Source organism: Diabrotica undecimpunctata, chromosome 6, assembly GCF_040954645.1.
Source record: "Diabrotica undecimpunctata isolate CICGRU chromosome 6, icDiaUnde3, whole genome shotgun sequence".
In the NCBI taxonomy this organism is placed as follows: domain Eukaryota; kingdom Metazoa; phylum Arthropoda; class Insecta; order Coleoptera; family Chrysomelidae; genus Diabrotica; species Diabrotica undecimpunctata.
Window position 1 is genome coordinate 102,963,646 of NC_092808.1, and position 17,365 is coordinate 102,981,010.

Below are 17,365 nucleotides of genomic sequence, written 5' to 3' on the forward strand. Positions count from 1 at the left end.
ATCCAAAAATATAAAAATATATAGGGCGCTCCATTAAAAAATAGCATTTTCATTGTTTTTTTACTGCTTCGTTGTTAAATGTTTTCTGTTGTAACAATAAAACACTGAAAACTTTGTTTTCAAAACTTCCACAAAATTTATTTTAAATTCTTATCACTACAGTTGTTTCGGCTAATTGCCTTTCTCAAGTGATCTGTTTCTGGGTTTACACTTTATAGTCTCTAATGAAATAGGTTGAGGAGGGGAGAACTGTTTGTCTCAAGCTGGTCATTCAGAATGACTTTTCATGGGTTTACACTTTATAGTCTCTAATGAAATAGGTTGAGGAGGGGAGAACTGTTTGTCTCAAGCTGGTCATTCAGAATTATATCTGTGTTTTTTAATTTGTTGATTTCCATAGATTAAGGCCAGATTAACAAAGATAGCTTAAGGCCTTTATTTTGAATGTGTAAATTCGTCATTAAAAGAATGATTATGATCTAGATTGTTACATAAAATGAATTTCCATCAAGTAACGGTCGAATCCATCAATTGTTTTCTGTTGTGTTTTTGCAAAACACTACACATTGGAATAAAACGAAAATTTTTAGTGCAATACATTTATTTTACAAAAATATACAAAATCTTTATTTATATAACAATACTGAATAGTATGTGGTGATGTCTAGAATCGAACTTAAAAAACACTCGACTCTAAAGATACAACACGCATTTATCACATAACAAATTAATCAAAAGTCGTAATATCAATAAATAATAGGATCATAATGGAAAAGTACCTAAACATTAGTTGAGTATGTGGCTGGCGTGAGTCGTAATGGATAGTTGATTAATTAGTAATACCATAAACACTATGGCATTATGTTTATGGTATTACTAATTAATCAACCTGATTACCGAGCATACCTGCTTTAACCCGGTTAAGGATTGCAGATCTATTTAAGATTTTTTATTTACAACGTGTTTACAACGAACTGATCTTCACAGGATTCGAAGCGACTACCCTCACTACCAGAAACAATACATTCAGTTGTCGAAAACAGCCGAAGTTGCGTCGGTTAGGATATTAAGTTCAAAGAAATATTCAGTCTATTTAATGTGTTCTACAATGCAGAAATATTCTAAAGTATTACGATATTTTTATGAGTATTTTAATATGTAGCTACTACATACATAGGTTATTATTAGGATTGTTAAACTGGCTACATACGAATATGGATTAGGCATATTAAACATGTATTTTGATATGGTAATCAATAGATACGAAAGGTCTCGATTAATTTAATTGTGTGTTCTTATGATTTCTGATCTGTAAGTTTATCTGAAAGTGATAAATATAAAATTATAAAATTAAATAATAAGTAGATTGAACAATGATCTCACTCAACCAAACTCTAGTTAGAGTTGGACGACACAGCAACAAATAAATTGTCTAAAATAGTTGATAAATGTCACTAAAATAATATATAGTATACAAGTCCTCTGTTATTGGTAGGAACATGTAGTAACTTTCTTTGTGGTACGAGAAAATGTTCAACGGTGACATTGTTTGTCATTTAAATATCGATTCTTATTACGATTACTTCACAAATAATGTAATTGTGGTACAACCGATAACGGTACAATGGATACTACAATAAATTTTATCAAGGACTATAAGCTTTCACAGACGGTTTTTGTGATGATACATTGTTTGTCAAATTTGTAGGTTGTCGACTGGAACCATTTGTCTTTTACGTTTCGTATGCAACTATGGCAATCATTAAAAGCGATGCGGCAACGATATAGAGTCTACCGCAGTTGCAAACGAAATGTCGGGAAAAAACCATTCCAGAGCATCGCCTGTAAACCCGAAAAACAATGTATCATCACACTAAATTTTATTCATCCTTTGGAATATTTATCTAGTTCTATCCTAAGAACCTAATATATAGGACTTTCTTTAGAATAATTTCATTTACTTATAAAATCAGTTCCTCTGAAAAAAATCTTTGTTCTTAATATTTACTTCTCAATTTTTCATATTTCACTTCGTAATAATGCAATTAATTAAAGTAATAAAACTCACTGGCTACTATATAATATAATAGGTAACTTCCCGTTTTAAGTCATAAGCAATATATTTATGAGCTATAAAATCACCACGGTTGAGGAGTATTAGATACTCTGACGACTATACCTATCGGTAATATCGTGCAAAACAATAATAATTAACGTGTGAATGAAGGCATAAAAATATATAGGTACCCGTATTTTATGCGTTTGATTCTGGTTTATCATGCAGTAAGTTAGGTTTAACTTATTTAGTGAAAAACTTTCGTGTAAAATTTCGTGTAAAAACTACCTACAAATATATATTCATGTTGATTTTTCTTTAAGATTATTTTAAAGTTATGTTCTTATTCACTCATTTATTATTGCATTACACATAATTTTAGAGCTATTAACAAAAAACTATTAATTTTAAGTTCTTTTGTTATTACATGAATTGTGCAATGGAACAGGGCCTACAGCAATTGAAATAGAAAAAAAAACAGGTCATTGTACTTAGAGTTCAAAAATTCAAAATATACTGTAGATAGGTAGATAGATACGATAAAGTGGATTTGTTATCTAGAAAGAAAAACTGTGAAAATGTGAAAACTCTCACCATAAACTCTAAAACAAATGAAATGGAAAGTACAAAAATGGCTTATTTATTGGTTCTTGTCGTTTACAGTATAACAAAAATACTTAAAACCGCAATATGCGGCGAATTGAGGGATTACAATGACATGACCAAATCAATTAGTATTTTAGTTTTACTTTTGTCAGCTGTTAACATACTTATTATAATGATGTTCTAATATAATTATGAGTGTACTAATGGTACTGAAATTGAACTGTTGACGTAATTAATAAATTCACAGTATATAATTCACACATAGTTGTGTGTTGAGAACTCCCAACTATTCCACAAAGTACAAAGTTATCTGGCAATATATCGCAAAATAAATATTTCGTGTGCAATTCGTTTTCGGTTAAGAAAGCATTGTTCAGAGTCTTTAATTTTTGATTTACTGCGCAAATGACCTTGGAAGTTTCATCTTTCTGTGTTTCAGTACAAGTTTATTGTAATTCGTACTTTAAGATTTCCCTAATTGGTTTCTACCTTGATGGAGATACGTGAATAAATTTTTATCTCATAGTAACGAATATTTGAGGTAGTTTTATTAAAATTGAATTAAATTTTATTAAATTGTTATATTTGTTATGAATTAATATGTTTCCAACCTTTATCGTTTATCATAAACATGCTAATGATGATTACGTACTGGTAACTTTATATGACCTACATTGAATAATGGAACCATTCTCCATTTTCAAGTCTTTTGTCATTAATTAGACTGGTAAATGTGAATATATCATCCCTTAAACAGATCAATTGATTATTAACAGCAAAAGTGAAACTCTGGCAATGTTATGTGCTTTCTGTGCTATTATATGATATGGAATTATGAAAACACAAAACGTAAAAAAATACATGCTTATAAAATTTGAAGAATATGAAGAATCTTTTGGGGTAGACATACATAGTGCAGCGATGAAGTTCGAGACTCGATATGTGGGTTGCAACTGAAACAATTTTACGCAATGTATAGTATCATAAGTTTATTTGTTTATTATCAGACATTTGAGTCATTCTTTTCTTGTTGGGATGAGAGTTCCAGATGCGCACAAAATAAGTGGAGATCTCATAGCTGTTTGTATGTTCCATTTCCAAACTCAGTCTTTCCGAAGACTAAAATAACTGAGCCATAATGACGGATGAAAATCTATTTAGCGTATTAACAAGAAGTCAACAGTGGAATATGCACAGAAAAAGTGAACCCGAAACACTAACAATGGGCTAGTTAAATATTTAAGGAGATGATTCTCATTGAATACACTTTATGTATATTTTTTGATTTAATCAACAGTCATCATTACAGCATATACTGCTACTATCCATGAAAAGTAGAAGATACTTAATGTGATAGGACACGCAGCTAGTAGTAAATTGCTGTTGAGTTAAATGTTTATGACTGTACAAACTGTACAACAGCAAAATCACCAATAACGTCTTTCAAAAGTATACATAAATAGACCTTTCGTATTTATTGTACTTTTTACCAAAACCTTGAGATCAATTTGGATACAACTCAAAAGATATTTTAAATTGTTGATAGGAACATTAACATTTTTATTATCGCAAAACCTTGTGTGTTTTTTATAAAGTATTTGTGCACAAGTGCTTATAGTTCTTCGAAGAAAATATTTTCTATTCCAATGGCAATTATTGTCTTATAGTGCACATAGTTTTCAACATAATTGAAAAAGTTAACGAGGAAGACTGGTTCATGTAGTAAACTTAGTATTTTACTGACCGAGTATAATTTTTTGGCTATAGGAATATTATAAAATTGACTACGTAAGTATATAAAGCATCTTACGACTTTTGATTACCATTGCTTTTAAAAATGATGGCCTCCATATGCTTCATGATGTCCTCCGTATGATTCTAGTTGTGGATGAGGTTCGCCGACTTTATGTACAACGGCGTTAAATCCATTGTGTTTATCGGCTTTGTATTCTACGATTCTAGTTGTACCATCAGCTTCTTTGAGAGAATAACTTCCCTTTACTTCGTCACCGTCTCTTTCTTCATATTGTTGTTTTTCGTCACCGGTGTGGGGGTCGTGCACAGCGTAGTTGAATTTGTATTTTGGGTGTTCCTGAAAGTAAAAATGAAAAATTATATAAAGCTGGAATCTCACTGAGCGTAGAGAGGCGCTCTTCGCCGGTTCATGTAAGCGTAGAGAAGTAGATAATAGTGAAAAGAAAAGAGAAAGAGGGTGCGGTTGGCACCCCAAAACGTGATAGGACTATTCTGATAGTGCGTATCTCCTCGAATATCGAGCGTTTACACCAACACCAGTGTTGGCGGTAACAATTTTATTAAATTGGGTAATTTATAAAATGATAAAAACTCCAACACAACTTCGTTAGACCACTCCATAGTAAAACTATCACGACTCTGACCTTGCCTGCTCCTAGCCGCGTAGGAGTAAGTACATGCGGTGCTTCATCTTCCGACCGTCTTTTGAACCGTGTTGATTTTCCGATAAGTGACCGGACTGCATGCGTCGACCAAAAATGGTCAGTTTAAACTATCCCAGGGATCGTAAACCACAAATATTGAGGGAAAAAACGGTATTCCAAGTTGCGTTAAGGTCTAAGGTCTTACGTGTAAAACCCTAATTAAATGAATAGGCATTATTAGTATATTTCAGTAAAAAGTCCACTGATTAGATTGAATGGGTTCTTTCTTGATAAATTCGAGGTGAGATGAAATTTAAGCCGACAAAATCATTTTCACATGATAAAAGAAACAATTCTGAATTACAGCAAATATCAATCATGATGAAGTTTCGTCGCGCAGATTTTAAAAAGATCCATTTTAACGGCTTTGGTAGATTTAAATGTGGAAATGAAATAGTGGTGGACGCAAGTGTGTCTGAGTAGCAGATAATTGTTGATGATTGTTTCGACGTTTACTGTATATTCACTATTAGATATCGTCGGCTATTGAACATGGTAAGATTATTCTAATCATTTCTTTCATTAGAATTAAATAGCTCACACCTATACCAATACTATAACGTTAAATTTCATATTCAAGTTGCTCTTATTCTGTGTGGATTACTTTTTCCAACTTTTGTTTAGATTAAATTTTGAACTAGTATACATAGACTCTAAGCAGGGTCCATTAACGTCACGTGATTCCAACTTCATTGTTGTATGTAAATGAGGATTCGTTCGATAACAATTTTCTTCATTTGCTTCTATGCCTTCTATGCTTCTTCTGCGCGTTATCTTTCCCTGTATAAATATCCTTTTTTAGCGTCCAAGCCTCCATTTCATATAATAACACAGAAAATACATAACACTTTAGTATTCGTACTTTACGTTTCAGGCTCAGATCATTGATGCAAAGTACTTTTCTCATATTTATTGTGTATAATCTTTGTGTTTGGTTACGATCGTTCTTAAGTATGTAGATCTGTCCTCCTTTTGAACAAGTTCGTCTCTAATCGATAACGTCTTTTGTTGTTGTGTCTTTGCAATGGTCATGAATTTCGTTTTTTTGATATTTAAAGTAAGTCCAACCTCTTCGCTACTATCTACAATCTTATTCGTGGAGAACCTGCAACTCTTCAACCGACTCTACGATTACTAACTTATCATCTGCGTATCTGATGTTATTTATAGGTTCTTCGTTGACTTTAATTCCACGTGATGTTTCCTTTAGTGCTTTCTGAACTATCTCTTCTCACTATAGGTTAAAGAGCAGCGGAGAAAGTATGCATCCCTGTCTTACCTCTCGTTGTATTTCTATTTCTTCTGATTGTTCGTTGCGAACATTTACAGATGCAACTTGATTAAAGTAACGGTTTGATATTATTCTTATATCTTTATTATCCAGATTTTTATCTTAAAGTAGCTGTAGGAGGCGATTATGTAGGACTTAATATATAAAATATTCTACCCTACAAAATATCCTATTGTATCGACCCATATTTCTTAAACTTTTCACTCGAAATGCATTATATATTACTCAAGAAAATAGGATACAAAAGATTGGAGTGAAGGAGTGATAATAAAGTAATAATGTGTGTGTAATGGAAACACTTATTATTCAAGGAAAGGTAGAAGGATCACGAGGAAGATCCCCAACAAGATGGATCGGCCAAATTACAGGAATATGCAAAAGACCTATAAATGACTTAAAAGAAATGACCAGAGTCAGAGATCTTTGATGAAATACACGAAATCACGATGATCACTACACTGCTTCCGTGGGGTCAGTACTGAAGAGAGTGTGTGAATTTGGCCTTCCTAATGAGGGTATGTGTATTAATCATACCAACACCCTAAAGGAGCGATCTCACAGAACGTGAAGTGGCGTTCTTCATCGGCAAAGAGAAATAAAAAATACGCAATAGAAAAAGACAAAATATAAAGACGGGAACCAACACATCGTGGAAAACCGTATTTCTTCTTAATATTTGTGGTTTAAGATCCCGGTGATAAGGCAAAACTGTCTATTTATGGCCGGCGCGTGCTATCCCATTGTTTATCGGTAAATCAACCCGCTTCAAAAGAAACGAAAACTGATGCACCCCGCATTTTCTACCCTTCGAACGCGGCTAGAAGAGGTACGGTCAGTGTCGTGGTAATTTTACTAAGTTAGTGGTCTAACGAAGTTGTGTTGGAATTTTTATCATTGTATAAATTATGAACTTTAATAAAAATTTTACCGCCAACACTGATGGCGTACAACAGAGTAGACACTCGATACTGACCATCGGAATGGTCCGACAAAAAGCAAATATTTCAAACTAATTTCAAAGTAACGTGGGGTGCCAACCGTTGTTTCTTTTCTGATCGTTAATATCGATTTTTCTGTTTCTCTTTGCCGACGTAAACCAGTGAAGAGCGTTATTCCACGAGCTGTGTGATAACGGCTTAAAAAATATTTGACCATCTTTTTAAAATAACATTTATTTGAACTTTATTGATTGAAAACCCTTCGATATTAATAACCGAAAGACAATGTGGGCTAAACTAAAACAATACGAAGTACAAGATAGTACTTGACAAGGATGATAAGAGAGAAACCTCCTCAGAAGGATCTTCGCACCCTATCACTACCCGAATACTAACAAATGCTGAGCTCAAACATATATATATGGCTAGCGACGTTGTCAAATAAATTACATCTCAACGTCTAAGATCCATGCCATGTCAATAAGCTCAATAATAACCGCCTTGCAAAGCCCCGATTAGGAAAAGGCCCTTAGGACGGTCACAAGTGCAGTGGAGAGATAATATGGTCAGATTTAAGAACAATGGGGCTACTCACTGACTAAACTATCAGGACGACTGTTTGAGATGGAAGCAAGTTGTGCAGTCAGCCAAGACCCACCCCGGGTTGTAGCGTTACGAGAAGAAGAAGAAGATAATGATGATGCTGATACGATTAAATATTCTACGACGAGGGGACAGCAAAAGTTAAATATGAAGGAAACGATCACAACAAATAAATATTAAAAAAGGAGTGAGACAAGGCTGTGTGTTGTTACAAATACTGTTTATAGTAGTCATAGATTGGACAATGAAACGTACAGACAGAAACAGAGACATACAGTGGAATGGATACGGCAAGATAAACGATTTAGCGTGGACTAGTTATATGTACCTTATCACCTTAACCAAACAGAAGCAATATATAGAAAGAGCGAAAACAAACTGAAGAATTAGAATAGTTCTGATAGCTTAGAATCTTAATAAATAAAATTAGCCTTACAGAGAGTTAAGCATAAAGTTAAAGTAGAATAGGCCCTGTGCAAAATGTTTTAAGTCACTGTGAATGTCTGTTCCTCCAATAACAGTAAAAAACAACACTGCTTCTCTTACCAATCAACGTGAAATCAGTTTTAGTGTATAAAGCAGAAACATGGAATTATTATAAGAAACTATTTATCAGATTACAGTATTTCGCAAACAAACGTTTACGCGTTGTACACAGAAAATTCTGGCCGATTAAAATTATAAATAAGAAACTATGAAGGTTGATACACTCACGCCACCATTAACTTTTTCAACTGAAGCTCCACTGGGAGCGATATACCATATTTGATCTAAGCTTTCATCATGCAATAATCTTTCATCAACAGTAATCATACCACTAATATTTAGTGGTAGGTAAAAACTTAGTTCACTTACATAGTAATCAGCGTGTCCTCCATCATCATGACCACCTTCGTATCCCCCGTGTACTTCGAGTCCACCACCATATCCACCGCCATAACTCTCCTCATACCCTCCACCTAAAAATCCTGCTTTTGAGAAGGCGAGGCAAGACAAGACGAAAAATAACTGAAATAAAAAATAAAATAATAATTATTAGTAGCATTTAGTAATAAAACGACACTTTTTACTTTAAAATATTTTTGAAGGCACTAGATATTTGTTTCAAACAGAACGTTCTTTTCGTCCAATATCAAATCTTTTTATATGGTTTTCTTTAAAAATCTCCAAAATAAATAGCTATTTAAATCTAAGAAATGGTTCCCAATATTTATAATTTTAACCGCATCACCAAGCTTAGAACTCCCAAAATCAGTTTCTAGTAGGTAAAGGTTATCCAAACACCGGGTTTCACCGAATTTTATATACAATAGCAGGCAAAAAAATTAGGTCAAATTTAAATTTTGTGTTTTGAGGTAGTAATTTGTTTACGGTTGTATCTGTTTCTAGTAGGCGCTGATATATTGCTTTCCGAGAAATGATGTATCATTTGTTGTTATCTGACGACGTTTACGACTTTTTTATGAAATATGTGCATTCACTCTAGTGTTATTTTTTGTGTAAAATCTATTGGTGGTACAGTGTATTGTTGATGGTGTAAATATAACGAATCATAATGTCTTTAGATCCTGTTACTGTGGCAAGAATTGTAGGATTGATACAAAATGACTGCGGACAATGTGAAACTGCAAGAATTGTTGGAAGGAGTCTATTTGCAGTTCAAAATGTGTACTAACGCTATGAGGAGACTGGTCTAATAACCAGAAGTCCAGGATCCGAGGGAAATCGAATCATCACCCAAACAGACGATCCGTTTGTGGTGTCCGCAAGTTTTCGGAATGGAAGAGCTTCTGCGGTTTTCTTACGAAATAAACTTCAAGAGGTGAGAAATGTTAATGTTAGTGAAGGGTCCGTTAGAAGAAGGCTTCGAGCTGCTGCATTATCTTGCAGAAAGATGGCTACAGGTCCACCTTACAACGCCGGTATCGGGTAGCAAGATTAAATTTTGCCCAGACTCACCTCCATTGGAATATTGTAAATTGGAGCAACATCCTGTTTTCAGATGAGTCGCGTTTTTGTCTTAATGAGCCAGACGGCCGTCGTCGAGTATGGAGAAGATCCGGAGAAAGATATGCTGCGGCTTGTATTTATGAGCGACTCCCATTTGGAGCTATGAGTTTATGGTCTGAGGAGGAATTACTGGGCAAGCACGCACAGAGTTAATCTTCATACAAAATATTGTTCTGAAGCTATTTTCTTGTGGAATTTTAAATTAGCTACTATTTTATTGGAAATAAGTTACAATTGAAGGTTAAAATAAGTTTATTGACGTTTCAATTTCCACTTCGGAAATCGTCAAAATGTTTTCGATTTCGAGAAGGATTTCCGAAGTGGAAATTGAAATGTTAATAAACTTATTTTAACCTTTAATTGTGGCTTAGTCCAAATAAAATAGTATCTAATTCATACAAAATTGCTCCCATACGGCTCATAGATACATTACAGAAGTTTTAGATAATCATGTTATGCCTTTCATGACTATTATGAGCGAACATGCCGTTTTCATGGAAGATAATATTACACCTCATACTGCCACAGTTGTCAGAGAATATTTTAATGAAGTGGGAGTTAGGCGGTTTGATTGCCCACCATTCAGTTCAGACATGAATCCTATCGAACATGTCTGGGATGAGCTTGGCGGAAGTATCCGAACGCTCCAAGAACTGCCCAAGAGCTACAAGAGTTGTTATTGCAAGAATGGGATATCATCGACCAGAATGTGATCCGCAACTTAATTGAAAGTAAGCCTCATCGCCTACTAGCTGTCATTAATGCAAGATGGGGAAATACACGCTATTGATAAAAAAAAATTTCTAATTAGTTTTAAACATTTTTTTTGTCAGTTTTTTAACAATAAGTCGCATTTTGTTTTGGCTGTAAACTTGTTACTTCTCCTAAATAAAGCCAAAAACCAAAATATTGCTATTAATTCAATATTTATTATTAAAATTAGTTCCAGTATCAATGGCTTACAACCGCAAATGTCAACGAGACATCACAATTTCAATGTGACCCAAATTTTTTGGCCGCCAGTGTATTTTGGAAAATTTTCTCTTGTTATTATCAATCTATGATTTCATTATCAGAAAGATTTGAAAGTTTTTGTCAGGAAAGTGATCGTAATTACGAAGCCGTTAATCGAAAGATTCGTGCCCTATTTACAATATTTACTGTTAAATTAATAGTCACAAGCAAGGAACAACTTTGACTGGTTATATCTGTACAACCAATTGATTAAATTTAACATTCTTGTGCTAAAATTAAGCTTATTTCCGAGAACTGTCATTCGGTAAATTTTCAAATTAATGTATAAAATATTCGCCGAGATAGTCAATTTGTTTAGAAGATAAAACAATAAGCAAAATTTAAAAAGCTTCATAACCCCTCCAAATTATACGATCACAAAAGATCGTAACTAATTTTAAAGTTTGAGTACTATTTTAAAACAATCATTTTTGAGGACGCTTTTCTACTCCAATCGTCACAGACGAAATTGCCCCTGAACCTCTAAAAATCATACGAACAAGCTGAATTTTGCCGAGAATATTAATTTTGGGACCCCAATAAAGATGCAAAAAATTTTACCTCTTTTACCTCCGGACCCTAAGACCCCTCTCGAAGGGGGGTAGAAACGCAAAAGAATCGATTCACCAAGAATCTGTACACTGTAGAAAAAAATATTTCAAATAAAAAATGTAGCTGAGATAATTTTAAACAAAATGTTTAAGTCTAAGCATTTTTGTGTAGAATGAACCGTTACCTTAGAAACAACGCTTGAAGTGACCGCCGCTTGAAAGTACGTCTCCTGTATCAATTGAAAAAGCGTAAATTTATAAATAGTTAGTGTACAATTAACCTCATCATTGAGTTTTAAAAAAGTTTTGTTTTTTGGTGAATCGGATGACGTATTACAAATAAATAATGCAACACGTAGAGAGGGGCTCAGAATTTGACTGATAGAAATCGACACGCACCGATCAGTCACTTAAGTTCGCAACTGCATTACAAATGGGTACCGCATCCGTCAAAGCAGCTCAAACAGTAGCATTATTGAGGGAAGGCCTGAGCAAGAGGGCCGTGGCAAATCGACTAAATTTAAGCCAATCTGTTGTGTCCCGAGTGTATCGTCACTACCAAGATACTGGTGATTATGTCTGCAGACAAGGAGGAGGCCGTAAATGAATAACAACGAAGAGAGATGATCGATTTTTTGTATCGAAATCTCTGAGAAATCGACATTTGTTTGGTGCTAATCTCAAAGAAAAGCTTAGAGAAGTCCGAGGTGTGGCTACCAGTGTTTGTACAGTCAGAAGGAGACTAAAGTCAGCCAACCTGACACCAAAAAGGGCAGCTACGGGTCCCAAGCTAACTGTAGCCTAGAAGCAAAGGCGATTAGAATTTGCTCGCAAACATCTGGATTAGAACGACTATCAATGGAATCAGGTATTATTCTCCAACTTAAGTAGGATCTGCATACATGGCAACGACAAGAGGCGTCGAGTCTATAGAAGGCCAGGAGAGCGATTTGATCAATGTTGTATACGAGAAATTGTGTCCATGTTTCATGGATAAATGAGGTTTCCATGAGTTTTGGGCAGGCATTTTCATGAATGGGAAAACCGAGTTGGTTTTCGTGCCTGGTGGAGGACGTAGTGGAGGTTTAACAGCGGATCGTTACATCAGAGATATTTTGGAGGAACATTTGGTTCCATATGCAGGATTTATTGGTGATGCCTTTATTTTAATGTACGATAATGCACGATACCATACCATACGAATCACCACCACCTATCTGACTGAGATCGGTATACCTACAATAAATTGGCGTGCGTTGAGCCCAGACATAAATGTAATAGAACATGTTTGGGATGAGCTTAAACGAAGGATCCGGGACATAAATCATGCACCAAGGAGCATAATGGAATTGAGAGCTGCGCTTAATGATGAATGGGAACCAACGCCTCAAAAATTTATTAGAAAAGCCATCCGATCCATGCGAAATCGATTGGAAAGTGTAATTAGGAGTAGGAGTGGTAATATAAAATACTGAAAAATAAAGAAATTCATTTTGTCATTGATGGTTTCTCTGGTAATAACGTCGTTCTTGCGTTAGTTTCAATGATGAATATTTAGGAAACTCTGTTCGTATTGCATATTGTTTTTATAATGAGTCTTCCAAATAATGCAATAGCAGTTTTTATAAACTTCAATACTAAAGTTATTGTTTGCAAATTACTTTTATTTTAATTTATTTTCATACTTACGTTGAAACAGAAGGTGTAATCTCAAATATCGCTTTTAAGTCGATTGTTTTGCACTCAAGTGTATATATATATATATATATATATATATATATATATATATATATATATATATATATATATATATATAATTAACATATTACAATTTGCATACTTAATTTCAATATTGTTATTTATAATTATACGAAGTGCATAACAACTAATTTATTTAAAATATATTTGTAGTCAAAAAAAGTAATTGACAAAATAATAAGCATAATTTAAGAAGAATTAACACTACAGATTTGATTTTCATGTACAAAATTAGTTTTTGTGTAAAATTTATTGTTAAAAGATATTATTAAACCTATAATATACACATATTTAAGTTACCTATCTCTTATTTTATAACCTTTGCTACTTTTAATAAGAGGAAAGTAAAATTTTGCAAAATAAATATTTATTAATTGTGTGAACAAATTACTTGGTATTTTTATAATATATGCAAGGAGGTGCACCAAATAAAAAAAAAACAATAATTTTCGTTGATTGAAACTGGAGATATTGCGACTTTTATAAATTTGAAGTTATGAATTCAGTTTTTGAAAAGTAAAATAGAGAAACGAAAAAGAATGGCTCGGGTTCTAAGGGTCGTCGGACATTGTATTTTTTTTTAAATTCGTGTAAATATTTTGAATATACAAAATTAACTTCCTAAATAAGTGATGGATTTGACAGTTACTGGATGGACATTCATTTTATTTAACAATAAAACAATGAAAACTTTTATTTTTAATATTTCCACAAAATTTATTTAAAAAAAATTGTGTGGAAGTGTTGAAAATAAAAGTTTTCAGTGTTTTATTGTTAGATTAACTGCCTACTGAGTTATTTTAATTGTTTATATTTGGTTCTTTCAGAATTTATGTAGGCCTAATAGTTTACGCATAATAACGTTAAAAGTTTTCTAGGGATTGAAAATTTTTCTGGGATAAACAATTTCAATTTTGCAATAACCCTTGGGTGAAATTTCTTAAAAAATTTTATAGCTAAATATTTGTGATGTTGACCTCATTCTCACGCGAAATTAAAGTTTTGTGTCCATTTTAAGAAAAGCTATTAATAATTTTCAAAAAATCGACTTTTAAAGCTATTCTTGCAATAGTTAAGCAATAAATTAGCAAAAATAACTTTTCAAACTCTCATTTTACAAGATTTTCTATGCTTTTTCAGAAAAATTGTGACTTTTCCATATAATTTAGCGGGCTTCTCCTTGAGTATTTAACATTAAATAGCGATCTTACATTGTTTATAAGTAAAGAATGACGTTTAATCTTTTGCATATTTTGTTTATTACATATTATTATCCCCAAATTATCAAAAGCAGTTTTTAGATACCTGTATCAAAAAGTGCCACGAAAAATGCTTTTTATTTAATAATTTATCGGATCTAACAGTACAGCTGTTAAGTCTAATATTTTTAAGTCTATTACTCGCCTCCTTCCACTTCACATGGATGTGAAATAGGCTTCCATGCCATAACCAAAAAGTACTTTAAGTTGATAATTAGCACTGATGATGACTCGACTAAAATATTGTTCTGAAGCTATTTTCTTGTGGCATTTTAAATTAATTACTATTTAAATGGGAATAAGCCACAATTAAAGGTTAAAATACGTTTATTGACGTTTCAATTTCCACTTCGGAAATCGTTCTCAAAATACAAACATTAGTTTGTATTTTGAGACAAACTAATGTTTGTATTTTGAGAACGATTTCCGAAGTGGAAATTCAAACGTCCATAAACGTATTTTAACCTTTAATTGTGGCTTATTCCCATTTAAATAGTAATCGACTAAAATGTAATAAATCCTTAAATATTTCAAAAATACAATTTTATTTTCACCTTCTATGACATCATATATTTTATATTTTAAAAAATAATAAAATTAAATGAAGGTGTGAATTTATTTATACGAGACACCAGAAAATGTAGAAAAAATATCAAAAGTGATAGATACTTTAAAACAACTTAACCTTAAACAAACATAGAAACCAATATTTATGAGTATGAAATTTGGAAAAAGTTAAAAAACAGCTGGGAACCCCAACGGTATAGACAGCATAATATATAAAATATAGACAGCATATTTCTCAGTAAAAATGATCAAAAATTTAAACACGTAAGCTAAATACTATCAGTTTCCGTAAGTGCTATACAGCGCGTTTCTAGCATTTGATAAACGATAAGACACTTTTTTAATATGAAGTAAATGCTTTTCAGCTCACTGAAATTCACAAAATGCACGTTTTAATCCAAATTTTGTCACTGTAAAAAACAAAAACAACTCACTTGGCTAGTGGTGAACATTTTGCTTGTTTTGTTTTTGTTTACACACGAAACAACGAAACTGATGGAATAAGGAAGCGGGCCGTATGTTTTTATAGCATACGATGGTTGTTGTCGAAAAGAGGGGTATATCCCCCTGTATATTTAGTCTTCCTATATGCTTTCTCTAATTTGCGGTGTGAATATACGAAACAATGATTATTTGTTTCGCATCATTTTAGCAACAACGTATTAATCAGCCTATGATTCAAGATGTTCGGGTCTGTTGATTTGTTACAGTCTTCATTAGTGGACTTAAAACTTTTTAAATGTTTAATAAATATTGTTACCACTTTGACATACTTTAGGTACGAGGATAATTGAACAAGTGTGTTAAAATGAGTTAATAGTTATAGTAAATACAAAGAAAATATGTATAATATCGTATTATGTTACGTTTTGAGATAAGGTTTGTTCTGAAATTTCTAGCTACTCTGATGCCTGAACTAGTTACCATAGGTTAACCACAAATCAACTTATTCATATTTTATTTGATTTTTAGTACATTGAAAGTTATATTTTGTATGCTTTAGGCATTTTTCAGAAAATCCAACCTTGTCCCTCGGATTTTTCAACAAAAAATTTTCACTACAAATTTGTTTAATTTCATTAATTTATCTGGGTTTTACAGCGCTCAGAAAGTTCTTGAATATTCGTAAGGATGCGATTAAAACGAACCTAGGTTTAGTTTTCTATTATATATTTTTTTATTCATAGAATTTATCATTTTCTTAATATTCCTATGTTAATAATTGATTATCGACTCCCTTCTCCATTACCTATGGGGTAGAGTTTCAAGGCGCGTTTTTTTTACGCGGTATCTCCAGTAGGCCTAATCCACGGACAATTTCCAGGAGAGATAATATTGATCATAATTATACAGGGTGAGTCATAACTATTGGCACATAGACTAAGGACAGGTTATTTGGACCAAAATATGGCTATTGGGCCAAATATGCCTTAATAAAATGTTGCTGAGAAAAAAGATATAGGGTGTTAAAGTTAATTTTTGTTTTTCGTTTTTTGCTGAATAGTTTCCCTGTATATTTATAAATTGCTATCAAAATTGGCACAGAGGCATAATTTTAGACAAGAAATAGTATTTTATTTACAATTCCACTATCAAATACCAAACTAATAAACAAAGTTGCAACTAACGTAAGGTTTCCGTTTTGACGATAAATCAAAACTAAACACACTTTAACTTAAAAGAACTCACAAAAACTCAAACTAAATGTTCTACATGGTCTCCTCCGATTTCTATGCCTTTTCTAATTCTTTTTATAAAGGATTTTCGGACGTTAAAAAAAATATTATTCTGTCCCCTTATAAGATTAGCTGCATTTTGAATGTATCTCCAAAGTTCGTCTCGTGTATTAATTTTATTGGACTTCATGTCCCCAAAAATAAAAATCTAGCGGGTTGTACTCAGGACTTCTTGGTGGCCATTGAAAATCACTGCCTCTGCCAATACATCGTTGAGGAAATACGTCATTAAGATGATTTCTAATAACAGCTAATGAAAAATGAGGTGGCGCTCCATCCTGCATAAACCACATTTTTCTTCTTACATCCAGTGACAGATCATCTAAAATATCACTAAGAGTATTTTCCAACAAGAATAAATAAGAATCTCCATTTAAATTCGGAGGAAGAACGTAAGGCCCTAGTAGTTGGTCGCCTATAATGCCACACCAAATATTCAATTTAAACTCATGCTGAAAATGTCTAGCTTTAATAGCATGCGGGTTTTCTTCTTCCCAATACTGACTATTTCGCCAAT

General features: G+C 32.9%; 2 protein-coding genes across 2 annotated transcripts in view; one reads left to right on the forward strand and one right to left on the reverse strand.

The window, feature by feature from the left end:
- Window positions 1-17,365, forward strand: part of homer (protein) — a 102,174-nt gene that overhangs the window by 35,242 nt on the left and 49,567 nt on the right. The window lies entirely within an intron of this gene.
- LOC140443667 (cuticle protein 7-like) lies at window positions 590-15,605 on the reverse strand. The gene is made up of 3 exons (XM_072535041.1): window positions 15,547-15,605; window positions 8,809-8,961; window positions 590-4,754 (listed from the first exon to the last, which is right to left on the reverse strand). Exons 1-3 carry the CDS (start codon window positions 15,562-15,564, stop codon window positions 4,494-4,496), a joined length of 432 nt encoding a protein of 143 aa, XP_072391142.1. The 5' UTR covers window positions 15,565-15,605; the 3' UTR covers window positions 590-4,493.

Coding starts and splice junctions, on each gene's coding strand:
- LOC140443667 (XM_072535041.1), bottom strand. Junction 4,755..8,808: donor GAGGACACGCTGATTACTAT/GTAAGTGAACTA, acceptor TTTTACTTTCAG/GAACACCCAAAATACAAATT.